This window comes from Prunus dulcis, chromosome 1 (assembly GCF_902201215.1).
Source record: "Prunus dulcis chromosome 1, ALMONDv2, whole genome shotgun sequence".
Lineage (NCBI taxonomy): Eukaryota > Viridiplantae > Streptophyta > Magnoliopsida > Rosales > Rosaceae > Prunus > Prunus dulcis.
Genome location: NC_047650.1, coordinates 40,578,586 through 40,593,157, shown reverse-complemented (window position 1 = coordinate 40,593,157; position 14,572 = coordinate 40,578,586). Strand labels below are relative to the sequence as shown.

Here is a 14,572-nt window from a genome sequence, read left to right as displayed (position 1 = left end):
TCAAATAATTTTATTTGAGAGACACCCTTTAGGGTCCCCTACGAATTTTTTTTCAACGATCGAAACCATATATTTTTTAAGTCTATATTCATAGATCATCCTTGAAAAAAATTAGACAAAACAGAAACTGTTTCGATATCCAATTGTGTCCTACAAAATCAATGAACACATTGCTTCAAAAAAGTACTAAAATTTCAATAATTCAATTGAGTGGTCAAATGATATCGGATTCAAGTGATTTTTTATAGAGATGATCTTTGAATGAATATCTACAAAAAAGACGGTTTAGATTAGTGAAATACAATACAGAGTGGGCCCTACAAGGGTATCCCTCAAATAAGCTAATTTGAGGGATCCCTCAATGAAAGCTCTATATATATATATATATTTTATAGAAAGAAAAAGAGGAAAAGATTAGATGGGTTCCAATCCAAGGGGATTAAATCAATCATAAAATTTTAGAATATACAAATTTAAATTTTTTACAATTCCTAATTTGAGTCCTTTAACTTTCAAATTAATCAACTTTAAAGGGGAGATACCCAAGGCACAAAATAAAACTCACATATTTTGCTCAACAAGGCTATATGCTTTCGTTGATGTGACTCTAAATGTGAAGCCCTAAATGGAGATAATATAGTCTTATTGAGTAAAAACATGTGTTGTAGGACTAAAATAAGCTATATTTAGATGACAATATCTCTTTAAAGTTGGGATCACGTAATAATATGTAACCATTTAATCAAAAAATTTGTCAGAATACGATAATAGAGACCAAAAAAATAAAAGACCACATTAGTCAATTTAAAAGTTTGAAAACCAAAATGAAGACTTTTAAAAGTTTCAAGCACCACTTTGTGATAAAAATCCTTTAATTTATTCATATTTTCTCAATTGATCTGTGTTTGAGCCTCGTTGACCGATCATGCATGTTTGTGTTATTTTATTTTGTATTTATGTCAAAACTAATCAGCCGTGTTCAATTTGACTCGCATATACAATGAATAAGAACTTGAAAGTAAGTCTGAATTCTTTCTAAGTGGAGACAATATTTGATGACAGTAAGACAACATGTAAAATTTATCTGTATATAAACCTCAAATTGTAAATGATGAATTCTTGACTTAGCACATATGTTATAATTTGTGTTGACTAAACATCGTGGCACATACTAATTTATTATTCAAATGGTATGTCTAAATAAAATCATACATTTGTCAAAATCATAAGTAGCCACCTGGATGTCCAAGTAATATAATGACTAATAAAATAATTTATATAATCCTATGAGCATCTCAGGTAAGCCTAGGTCCATTATCTCTAGACTAGTTTTGAATTCACATTAAATATGATCCACAAAAATCATGAGTAGGTAACGGAATCACAGTTTGATATATATAATATATAAAAATACTTCATTAAAAATAAAAAAATAAAAATTTATACACACATATCACACTATTATTGATAGAAATTTATACACACACATATTACACAGTATAAAAATTTATACTATTATTGATAAAGAGAGAAATATTTTCTTTAAATAATGACTAGCTATTGGATAGCATGTCATTGACCTAAAAAAGCAGAGGCATTCCACCTCGCTTTAGTGACACTTTTGAAAGGGCCTATATTGTTTGGGTTTTCTTTACACTCTTAGCAGAGACCTCACTGCTTGACCTTAGGGTGTTCTAGGCCTCGTTTATAAAATGGAAGGGACTTGTAATTTAAATGATCAAGAAAAATCTTATATCGCTTATGTAAAAAATTAAATAAAAATAAAGCCTCATTTTATAAATGTAGATTGCCAAATCAGCTCAACAAAGTTTTCACCCACATTAAGAACAATATATTGTAGAACATAAGTGGGATTTGTTTTGTATTTATTTTATATAGTTGTGCTTTCCTTAAACATATATTATCTTCAATCAAAGCATGCATGGTGTTCCTCATCTTTTAAGCCTTTTAAAAATGGTTTTCTTTTTGCAAGGGAATCTGCTTACAAATATATTGCTGGGATATTATCAATTAAAACCATCATTGTCCAACCCATCATAGTGAAAATGGAAATTGGAATCGAACAAATTCAGGCCACGTACATTTCATAAATATATAATATGTATTTATTTTTTGGAGACCGTTGACAATTCGACACGTGTCGGGCATCTCAGACTACTTTTGTTAAGTTAAGTAGCCAATGGCATCACATTATGTGCCAAAAGAACAATTTTCCATGGATTAAGAAAAGGACTAATAAGAAACATGGCAAAATCAAACCGCCCCAATGAATTAGTGGTAGGGTTTTCATTGCATTGCACCGAAGGAATTAATTCAAACAACAAGCAACAAAAAAAAGTTGGTAAACAAGGATTAATTAAAGAAATCAAATTCCTTTACTTGGTTGTTTGCTTAATTAAAGAAGTTAATTGCTTAATGTGGAAAATTAAGAACATAAGTGTCTAATCAAAAACCACCCTCCCAGAGAGAGAGAGAGAGAGGACCGTTGGTGGTATAAGTGAAAGGAAATTAAAGGCTTTATTGGGGCAGTGGCCACTACATGAAATGGATGAATGCTTTTATCATAACAAGTATTGAGAGAATGAGGACCTTTTCTGATCTGGGCAAAGAAAGGAAGGCATGCACAAGAACGGCTTTAATTTATGTCAAACACCAACTCATATAGATTTATTTCCTTTTTTTTTCTTTCTTGTAGGCCAAAATGCCCTAAACAGACAAATTATATAAAAAGGGTGTACATTTTGTACATCTCCATCGATGAGGGTGACCCACCGACCCCTCTGTTTATGCCTCCACATGGAAAAAAAACTCTTCCCGAAAGTCGTGATTTACAGTAGAATTCTGACCTAGCTATGGCCTAATTCTTATCCATTGGCTTTGTAGCCGCAGCAACTTTTACCCTGTACTTACATTCATTGTCATTGTCATTGTTTTTTTTTGCGCTCCATCTTTTTTTGTTAGAGTAAAATTACTGGCTTGTACTTTCTTACATGGGTTTTACTCTTAATTATGGTTAGAAAACCACTAAGCTCAAGTGTTTAATTTGTTTGGAAATGAGTTCGCAATTTACATCTTTGTGATAAATAGATGGATTGAGGAAGACAAACATATAAGGAGTGAGAAAATGGAGATCAATATTGACTCAAAAAACCTCTATTTTCTACTAATTGACATAATGACGTGATCCGTGACTCATTCATATTCATTTCACTGTAGCCACTTTGAATATGTGCCCTTTGTTGTAATGAACATGTGGCAATGTAGTGGTTTATTTTTGTGTTGTTAATAGTGATCATCAGTGGCGAATTTAGAAATTTTTCAACGAAAGTGCAATATTTAAAAGGCCTAAAAGCTATATATATATATATATATACAGTCCCGATCTCTTGGACCACAGGAGTCCAAGAGATTGTGGTCACCCACCGTTGGATATTAATCCAATGGTTCAAAATGATATATATAAATGCAATATGACATAAATGATTATTACCCGATTCAAGTCATAAATGAGTGAACCGTTGAATTTACATCCAACGGTGAGTGACCATAAATCTCTTGGACTACAGGGGTCCAAGAGATCAGGACTGTATATATATATATATATATATATATATATATCTCAAATGCTCTTAATCTAACCAAAATCAATATCAATTAATCTAATCAAAATGTGCATCAAATTATCAATTAAATAAATTAATCATAATTAATCATACCTCAAATCTTGCGTCGCACAACGTCTTCTTACTTGAACTTGCTAGTGATCATACAAATACAGAGAGACTCTTGCACAACAATGTAAGTCAAACGTGTAAAGAAATAATATTAATTTTATAAGAACTTTTAGAAAATATCAGCGTTTATGAAATACAATATTGTAGTCATCTATATGCTGGAGTATAATTAGACGACTCTAAACATTATATTCATGGTATCCATATACTCTAATACCTTTACGACTGAAACCATTCATGACATATATAATTGGACTGACAGAAGACTTGTACCCTTCGAAACATGCTCGATGTAGACACAACTAGGTGGAGCCCAATATCCAAACATCCAACAAAGAACTACCACTTGTCAATATACAAAGGGAAGAAAAGAACTAATTAAGTACTAGTTTGTCATTGACCCAAAAAAAAAAGTATTGGCTTGTCAAAGAGACATAACACCTTAGAGCAGTTCCAGTGGGAGGGCCTAGCCCGGGCAAGAGGACCCTTAGGTCTCTAATCCCGTTTCCAGTGACCAAAGCTTGCCAAGTTAAGCGCTGGATTTTACAAGCCCGGACAAGACCCAAGGCAAGACTTGTTTGGGCTACTGCCGAGACAAGATGACTTAATGTTGATGTCATTGTGACGTCAACAGTCAATTTAAATAATAAAAAAATTGAAAGAAAAAAAAACCAAAAATTTTAGAATTTTTTATATTATAAATACCTAGCCATATTCGTCACTTCCCACACCAAAACTATATATAAATTCATCTCCGTATATCTCATGTGAATATTGGTTGTCTTTGGGTTGCCATGGCAATAGGTGGAAAACAAAAAAAACAAAAAAAATCCTAGAGCAAGCACTATTCATGTGAATAGTAACAACCATTGTCTCCCCTTATCTTTTACAATGACAAATGGGTAGAAATGCTCTCACAGATCATCCTATACTATATCACTTACATAATGGCCTCTTTTGGTCTTTAGTTTTGGTACTTTACAATTCTTCCAAGTCTCTTGTGTATTTCCTTATCTCTTTATAATATCTCTCTATAAGCGCAATCTTATAGCGGGGCCTTATAACTTTAGTAGTTAAAAGCATTTATACTTATATCTGATGTTCGAATCCTCATTTTCTAATGGACACATATGAAAGAAGAAGGAAAGAAAAAGAGCACATACACAAGCATAAATACATTCAAATGTATATATGTATAGCTTAAGTATTTCATTACTTAACCCCTAATTGTACATTAGTAGGAGGTGATATCTGTATAAAATTTCATGTTCATGAAATGGATATATATATAACCATGTGGACATTATTGTAAATAAGAAAGAAAACAAGGAGAAGTAGTAGAAAATACATGACATTTGGCATGGTAATAACGTCCAAACGTCCGCATAAGAGAAAATTTATATATATATATATATATATATATTTGAAAAGTGAAAAATTATATAATGCATAAAGGGAAAAGCCATGGGAGCTCCACCCTGCACTCCCCACTCTCTTGGTGTACCCACAAGCACAAACCCTATATAGCTTTCGACAGACTATACCATAATATATAGCATTGCCGTGCTGACCAGAAGCACCCTACTCAATATATAAAAATCCAAAAAACTTCGATCGTGCAACATTCAAAGATGCCAATCGTGTTCCTTTCAAGAACAGACTGCAGTGCCGTAATGGATTTTCCATAGGGGTCCCCTGCATGGTGCTCTGCTTTGCATGGACCATTTTAACTCTCTCTCTCTTACCTTCTTTTATCTATTATTATTTTCACTAAAACATCCACTAAGGGGCCTACACGTTGTAGGGTTTTTTATTTTATAGTGGGGCATGGTACACTGAAAGGGAACAAACAGTCATTTGTAGGGCAACGTGAGCTACAGGACCATGGAAGTTTGAAAATAAAAATAAGGGGTGGGTGGGGAGGCTCTTTCTCCTTTGTCTCTTATAGATGATTATGTTTTCAGTTTCTCCAGATAAGAACCGACCCATCATCTTGGAATGTTTCAATAAACTCCCAAAAATTGTTGGTCTTTGTTGGCCCACTTTGTGTTTCTCACTATAGCACACCATTTTTTTAACATCATGTCAATTTATAAAACGGTGATAAGAAGTTTAGTTGTGATAGAAGATGAGCCACGCACGCACTTCTCTTTCCCACCATTCCCGATTAGGCCGTAATAAGGTCAAGTTTGGTGGACCGTATTAGTCTGAGTTTGATTATTTCAATTAACATGAGGCAGTTGAATTTATTAAATTAGACAACAGTCTAACGTATTATATTTTACAAGTCCTTTCTTGAATAGTAAAATTCATAAAAATTAATTTGAACTTAACTGCAATTCAGTACAAATCGAACCACCAAACTCGGTAGAATATTACCAAAAATAAATAATAATATTGATCAAAATGTGAAATCAAATACTACAAACCTCTTTTTTATTTTCCCATTTATTTTTCCTTTCTAAATATATATATATAAAAACGCATGAATGGGAGGACACACAACATCACTGTGGCTTTGATGCACAACACGTGGATGATAGGGGGCTACAAAAAGCAGCTCAAGCAAATGCCTCATAATGCTTCAAGATTGGAAGGTATCTTTGATATCTGAAATGAAAGGGAGGCAAATAATAGATGCCACTCTCTCTCTCCAACTTAATAGTGGGGTTGACATTTGTTTTTGACCCTTTTATGTTAATGTTTTTGCGGTTTGACTATTCGGGTTAGTTGGGCCTCTCCTCCAATTAAAATTGGTACGTTATTCTTAATTGAACAACGACTAATCGGGAAGTGAGAGGGGGGAGGTGGGAAAGAAGTCCAAGAAGCTATGAACTCTATGGAGTGGAGGCAAAGAGTAGTTAAAAAAAACATTCTTTATAATTCTTTTGGGAGAGGGTTTGCTGTGGTCAAACCCTAGCTTTTAGTGCATGAGTCAAAGCACAAAGCTTAGTCATATATATTGTTTGTTCAAAAACGCTAACAATGTTGGGCATGCACAAGTTAGAAAATGACATGGATTTGAGCCTGGAACATGAATTAGTCTTGGCTGTTTTTCACACGGAAGCATACCCCATTGGCAGTGGTGTAGCAAAATTGAGAGAGTTTGAATGGTAGAAGCCAAGAACATAAATATCTGTACGATCAGTTGGTCACGGTTGAATAACAAGAGGAATATGTATACGATCATCTCATACATTTTGAAAATCACATTTTTGTTTGTTTATGTGATGAACAAGGGCATATAGTTGGGCATTTGTACTGCCAATTATAGAATTGGAATGAGGGAAATTACCCAAAAACAGTACAAAAAGATGCTCATTCTGACTTTTCAAGGGGTATACGAGCAAATAAAGTTGCAAACACTTACTAAATGACAACAAATGCTTCATGCCATGCCAAAAGACACCAATTAATAATTGGAATGAGGGAATTAGCCAAAAATAGTTTATGTGTGGGAACTCATATCTGGGAATGGCTCTGACGAAGTCATCACAAGGGACTTTTATTCACTAATCCAAAAGAAAAAATAAATAAAAAAGAAAAGACGAGAAGAGAGGAGGGAACATAGAGGCATGTACCGAGGCACTTCTTCTTCCTCCTCTCCCTCTGTCAGCCTTTTTCTTTGGGACAAGAGAGTGGGTGATAATTGAACTCTTACCCTAGGTGTCAGATAATTGTTTTACGATCGAAGTTATAAGTTCCCATCTCTTAAAATTCTTGATTTGGTAGCATGGTTGTACTCATACCTCTACTCAAAGAGGCATGAACGAAATAACTTTGCAGGAAGAGAATTCATTGTGTTGAAGAATAGCGGGATAGAAGTTTATGAAAATTTATATGTGAAATAAGGATACTCACAAGCCCAGTGGCAGTTTAGCCCACTCGTAACTTGACACTATGGAGTATGCAATGGGTCAAGAATTTTAGATGCTAAAGCTGGAATGGGCTTGTGTGATAAAGCTAGAATGGGCTTGTGTGAACTTTGGCCTAACCCATTTTTCAGTTGGGAGCTTGATGGACAATAAAATTAGATTTTGATAGTCATATTCCCTCATAGCGAAATTCTATAGCGAGAGGTGCCATATATAGACCCCTTATGTAGACTTTTATATTAGCCATATGATTATTTCATTAAACTTAAGTGAAGTTACTATTTAGATAAATCATGTGGCTAATATGAAGGTCTACATCTATAGTCCACATATGACATTCTCACCAAGTATTAAGAGAAAGCAAAAAGTGAGAGTAAGAGAGAGCCAATGAAATGACAAGCTTCCGTATTTCTCTCAAACCTCTTATCCCTCCAAAACCCAAAAAACACTTCAACCCAATGGTTTTCTTTTTGGATTTGGGAGGTTTTCCCCCATATCTCTTCAGAAAAATAAGGGATTGGTTGATTCTCAAGCTCCTCTCCACAAACCACACCCCCCCTCCCCAAAACCATGGTTATGTTGTGGAGAGCTTTTCCCTTCCAATTTTTTGTTCTTCCATGTTGTTGGCATGGTTAATCTAACCCCAATTTTCTAGGGTTTTTTTTGGGTTTATGTGAATTTTGTAAGGTTATTTCTACTACAATAACAATTAGCCCACCACTGCAGCATATAAATATTAGGCTATTAGCCCATGTGTGCATGTCTTTTCTTGTTTTAATATAAGCACATTCACCTTGCCTGAGAGAGTAAATACTTCAAACCATTACACTAGTGAGTCATTTCCACAATATGAGATATTTAATACAAAAGAAATGGTAGGAATTTCAATCAGGAAGGAATTAAAGTAAGCTTGGCTTCTCTGTTCTCTTTTCTCTCTGCTACCAAAACTCTCTATTTTCATCTCATTGAACTTGATAAGGAGGCAAGAGGAATCACAAGACTCTCCTTTCACTTCACTATAGTACATTTCATCTATTTTTTCAGAGAACGTGGAATCATTTTGCAAAAATCATGACATTGATATGCCAGATATGAATGCTCGTTATAAAATTGGATTCGTACTTGCTTTTGATATATTTATTTGTTTAAAATTAGGGTTTATAATTGATCCCAACAAAAAAATAAATAAATAGCCCACCCCTGTAAATATTCCTGGATCCGCCATTGCCCATACCCATGACTCAGAATTCTACCTTGATTGTGTGTTGGATCTTCTCTGATTTGGTTAGATCTATCTCATAGCTTTGGGGTTTTACTTTCCTGAGGATTAGGGGTTACTTGTTGGAGGAGAAGCCAAGATTTGATTTTCACAGAGTTTGGGTGTTGGACTCCTAGGACCCGTTTGATTCACGGAACGGATTTGAGGAGAAATCACTTCCCACATCATTTTCCAAGGGATGAGAAATGAAAGATTCATTTCCCATGTTTGGTAATGCCGAGAAAGTAACCAGGAGATTTCACTTTATTTCTTTTCCCATATTTATTTTGAGTAGGAATTGAAAACAAAGTTTGTATAATTTTCCAATTATACCCATATTAAATCAAATAAAAAAAGATTGCATTTAATGATATATTGTAATTCTAAATTATTAATGGGGACTAAATGGTCATGAAAAATGTGCATTGAATGTTGGCTCATTTTCCCAAACTTTCCCAAACTTTCCCATGAGGAGGGAAAACAAAATCCAAGTTGGAAGGAGGGATTCACATTCCCCCTTACTTTCCTATGTGCTAGGCAATCATTTCTTATTCCTAGACTCACCAAACATGGAAAAACAATTGATTTTGCATCCCCAAGTCTCCTTTCCTATGAACCAAACGGACCCTAGTGAAAATGAGATTGTACTGGATACTTCGGTATGGGAAGGAATTGAGTGGTATACTCTTTCTCTTTGGGGGCGCTTTCTCTTTCTCGTTTTAATAACGACAGAGGTAATTTGCCGATTGCTAGGAGCCCTTTTTGATACTGGTATTGATGATTATGCTTGCTGTCTGGCTTTGGCCTCTAATGAAGCTCTCAAATCAAGAAATCAAACATGTAGTTTTCTCTAAGGAAGCTCACAAATCACCTTTCAAGGAAAGAAAATTCCCATGGTAAAATTGGAAAGTTAGTTACTTCAGATAAAGTACTGGAAAACCATCGGAACCCAAACATACGCAATAATTACCACATCATTACACCCTCTCTCCGACAACAATTCAGATAAATATATACACAAGTGCGTACACCTTTGACCACAGCTGGGTACGTGTTGACTACTCAATGGCGGCACCACACGTAGCTTAAAATAAAGAAACGGAGCTCCTCCCTCCTCCGCCAATCAAAACGCGCCAACACACAAACCCGTCCGCGGTAAAAAAGACCCACCCAAACCCAACTCCGCTGCTGCTCCTCAAAGTGCTTAACCAAACCCACACACCCTCTGTTTCTGCAATTTTTTTTTCAAAGCCTACAAATTCCACTGTCCCTACAATCTTCTCAGTCCAGCGCACCAGACCCGATTACCATTTCCATTTCCAAGCCCGACCCGACTTCATTTTCCCCGAACATTTTTTTTCTTTCTAATTTTGTTTTTATTATTTTTTAATATTTTGGAGTTTTGAATCTGATTTAGTGGATTTGAGAGAGGGATTTGGATTTCGACCATGTTACGCCTCTGAGGGTTTTTTGTCGGAGATCGATCAATGGCGTCGATCCGGCGAACTCTATCGCCGGCGTTCAGAGACCGGCCGTACGTGAACGGCGTCGGGTCTCCATTTTCGGTACAATCGCCGTCGCCGAAGCTTCTGTCCAGCTCCAGATATTCACCGCCTTTTCCGTCGGCGATTCTCGCCTTCACAGTCACCATCCGGCGCTTCGTCGCCGGAGTTCTTTTCCACCGACCTAATCGCAAAGGCCAGCAATGGCGTCGAGTGTTCTACAGGTGCTTGCTCTTCTTCTTCTTAGGGTTTTTGCTCGGTCTGTTGCCGTTCGGCCACGTGGACGACGATGAAGAGATTCGAGGCCGGAGCTTCAATTTCGACATCAAGCCTTCGCACGTTAATGTGCAGTTCGACAACGACAACACGGATCGCGTCGTAAAACGGAGGGAGGATCTCGTCGTCGACGTGAGCCTCGGCGTGGTGGAGAGTAGAGGGGAGTTGGTGCCGAGGAAGCAGCTGATTATTGTGACGCCGACGTACAACCGCGCGCTGCAGGCCTATTTCTTGAACAGGTTGGGGCAGCTGCTGAGGCTTGTACCTCCGCCGCTGCTTTGGATTGTGGTAGAGAACAAAGCGGCGTCGTTTGAGACCGCCGAGATTTTGAGGAAGAGCAGCGTGATGTATAGGCATTTGGTGTGTGGCAACAACTCGACGAGCGCGAAGGACCGAGGCGTGTATCAGAGGAACACGGCGTTGGAGCACATTGAAAGGCATACACTTGATGGCATTGTGTATTTTGCTGATGATGACAATATATACTCGCTCGACTTGTTTGATCGCTTGAGAGACATTAGGTAGATATCTTCTAAATTGAGCTCATTTCACTCATTTTAATCACTTTTGCTTCTGTTGGTGTTTGTGTTTGCTTCACTTGCTTGTTTTGGAATGGTGGTTTTCCTGGTTTCTCTGTTAAATTGGTCTGTTATTGCAATTTTAGCAATTGGAGCTACTTGGGTCTTTTTTTCTTTTTTTTTTTTCCTTTCTATTTCATGGCTTTCTTGCAGCTCTGGTTCGAATATTTTTGTACTGAATAATGGTAGCTGGTGCTACTCTTTCCCTTCACTAAACTTCATTTTGTTAGAATTTGCTTTAGTTGATAGATTTCATATAGCTTCCCACATTTCTTCATATCTACAAACGAACATGTACAATTTACCAGTAGTATGATCGTTTAGGTAGTGGATTTTTATGATTGTGTCTTCTTGCTTTGGTCAATTTTATGATTTTTATTCAAGGCCCTTCCCTTTTTTTCTTCTTATCCTTCTTGTACCATATTTTGATCTCTTTCACTAAATTAAATTGTTTAGCTTGAGTAGGTTGTTGTTTGTTTGGGGTTCCTCCCCCCGGTTCATAAAAAAAAATTGTTTAGCTTGAGAGATGTGAATGTAGTTTTGTATATCACATGATTTTAATAGGCGAGTAAAGAAAGCCCACAAATTTTCTCTAAGCCCGCCTTGGTTGAAAGATGGGAAAAGTAAAGAGAGTTGCCTCTTTGGACCATTCTGTTCAAAGGAGAGTGAATACAACAACAATTACTGAGTTACTTCTGTCTCTTTGAGAAACCGTCACATATTGGTTTTCATGAGCACCATTTCGTTCATTCTACAAGTTGGCTTCTCTATGTGCTGTTAGTGTCTGAACGTGTTTGCAGAATGTTACGAATGCCAACTTCAATCTTGATGAATTTATGCTGCCCTGCCTGCCTTTTGAAAAAAGAAAGAAAAAACTCTACAGCTAATTCATGCTTTGATCTGTTTTGAAGCCGTTTTGGAACTTGGCCAGTTGCTATGTTAGCACAAAGCAAAAACAAGGCTATATTAGAAGGTCCAGTATGCAATGGGACCCAAGTAATTGGATGGCACACCAATGAGAAAAGCAAGAGACTCCGTAGGTTTCATGTTGATATGTCCGGATTTGCTTTTAATAGCACAATATTGTGGGATCCAAAGAGATGGCACCGCCCCACTTATGTTCCAATTCGACAATTAGACACAGTGAAGGAGGGTTTCCAAGTACGGGTCATATCATCCCATTTGTTTGAGTCATTTGCGATGTCGTCTTAATTTTTCTTGCTTCTCAATTATTTTTCATGCACTGACATTGCTCTCCCTTTTCATCTTCAGGAAACCACTTTTATAGAACAAGTTGTGGAAGATGAAAGACAAATGGAAAGTATGCCAACTGGTTGTTCAAAAGTAATGAACTGGCATCTGCATTTGCAAGCTCATAGTCTTGTTTATCCCAAAGGCTGGCAACTTCAGAAGAACCTAGATATTGTTCTCCCCATTAAATGATAGAACTCACTAACCGTGCAAGTTTGATTCCTATAGCGGGAGAAAGGTATGAAATTTTGATTCTCTAGAATTCAAAATTGAATTTTGAAAATAATGTACCTCATGCTCAAGACTCCCTTATGCCATATGTATGCAAGTAATTATCAGTAAACACAATCAATTAAAAGGTTCATATGGTAGTTTTATCTTTACTGCCATAAACACCATTTAACATTGTAGAATAAATTATCTAATATAAGTACATTTTTGTGACAGTTCTCGAATTTCATGTTGGTGGTTCTCTGCCCCTGAATAGATCATTGCTTGATTTTGGTACAATCAAAGCATTTAGCAGCCTAGTAGAACCCGACAGGCAACGACAAACAAACAGAAGATTTACGGTTTTTGTTTGTAGAAATTTTTTTTTTCCTGCATGATATTCTTTTACAGAAACGAAATTTCGTTTTTGTTGTAGATTTCTTGGTGTTTGATATCGTTTCTTTGTTCTTTTCAAATTGCTTAATATTCAGAACAGTTCGTACACCCCACCAAAACAGGGTAGGGGTTAGGTTTTTTTATGGATCCCATAATTGTATTTTACCCAATCAAGCAAAAGGGCTTGTCCTAAAATAGGTTCACACATTCAAGTAAAAACCTTTCTGCTTTTGGCATTCTCCTTCCTGTTGGGATCTAAAATTCAACTCTAGCATTTTGTTTGTTACTTCGTATGGGAACACAATTATCATTTGAAGTTGATGGGTTGAATAAATCAACCTAACCTTCTTGCTTCCGGTCATTTAAAAAATAAAATTACGAACGAGAACAAGTCCGGGTCTTGCATAGTCAACATCTCGAATACATATTCCACTCACAATTGAAAAAAAATTAATCACATGGTCTCTTCGAATGAAATTAAGTTTGTCAAACGAAGCTAATAACCCCATGTGAAATAATGGTGCCAAATCTCTACTTTGCAGTTACTGAATTAGAGTTTAATTTGCCAAATATTCAAGATAAACACAGTGCAAACCAAACACGATTAAGACAAACATGAAACAGGTCGTGTACTGAGTGTGATAGACACGTATACAGGTACTATGCATTATTTTTCTTTAAGAAAAAGGAAAAGTTCTCTTTCAACGATCAAATTTGCTTGATGGTTAAGCACGCATTAATGATAAAATGATTAATACACAATTTTTTCTTGAATTAAAGTTTTTAAATAAATACATTAACGATAATGAAGCAAATCAAGAAATAATTAATAAAACAAATCAAAGTTTAATTCATTTTAATTCGACTGTAAAATAGACACTTTCTAATGGTAATATTAGTAAAAAGAATACTTTTTGTGACTTGAGTTTAAATCTTTAAAAATAAAAAATAAAACAAACTAACACATAGAAGGATGTGGAAGAACTCAACCAACTGAGTTATGTCTAACTTACCTATTTTATTCTCATTAGGTGCCTCTCCTAGACCACCTACTTGCAATTAATGAATCTTCACCATACACAAAACAACCTTACAGAGAACAAGCTCGACCTCCCTCCTCTCTCTCTCGATATCTCTCCATTTCTTTCTCTACTCCCTTTTTTCTCCCTCTCCCTCTTCACCAACATCCACTGTGGATGACAAGGTCTCCGGCCAACGAGGGTCCAGTGAGGAAAGGAAGAGGGAGAAAAAAGAGAAATAGAGATACAAAGGGAAGGGGATACGCAAACTAGCCCATATCAGCTTTGGATTTGAGGATAGGCAAGCTATCCGCTCTTCGAAACAAAAAATATTAATCTTATTAGTAGTGCTAGGAAGAAGGTGAATTTTTTTGGTGATTCCTTACATTGCTTAATCCATTTTCAGTGCGCGTCTTATGGAAATAATTATGATTGGGAAAAGAAACGACAAA

General features: G+C 36.0%; 1 protein-coding gene across 1 annotated transcript; it reads left to right on the top strand.

The window, feature by feature from the left end:
• The first annotated feature begins 9,923 nt into the window (after positions 1-9,923).
• On the top strand, positions 9,924-13,337 carry LOC117615326 (probable beta-1,4-xylosyltransferase IRX9H). Its single transcript, XM_034344392.1, has 4 exons — positions 9,924-11,187; positions 12,156-12,405; positions 12,517-12,733; positions 12,943-13,337. The coding sequence occupies exons 1-3, from the start codon at positions 10,376-10,378 to the stop codon at positions 12,685-12,687; spliced, it is 1,233 nt and encodes a 410-aa protein (XP_034200283.1). The 5' UTR covers positions 9,924-10,375; the 3' UTR covers positions 12,688-12,733; positions 12,943-13,337.
• The last annotated feature ends 1,235 nt before the right edge of the window (positions 13,338-14,572 follow it).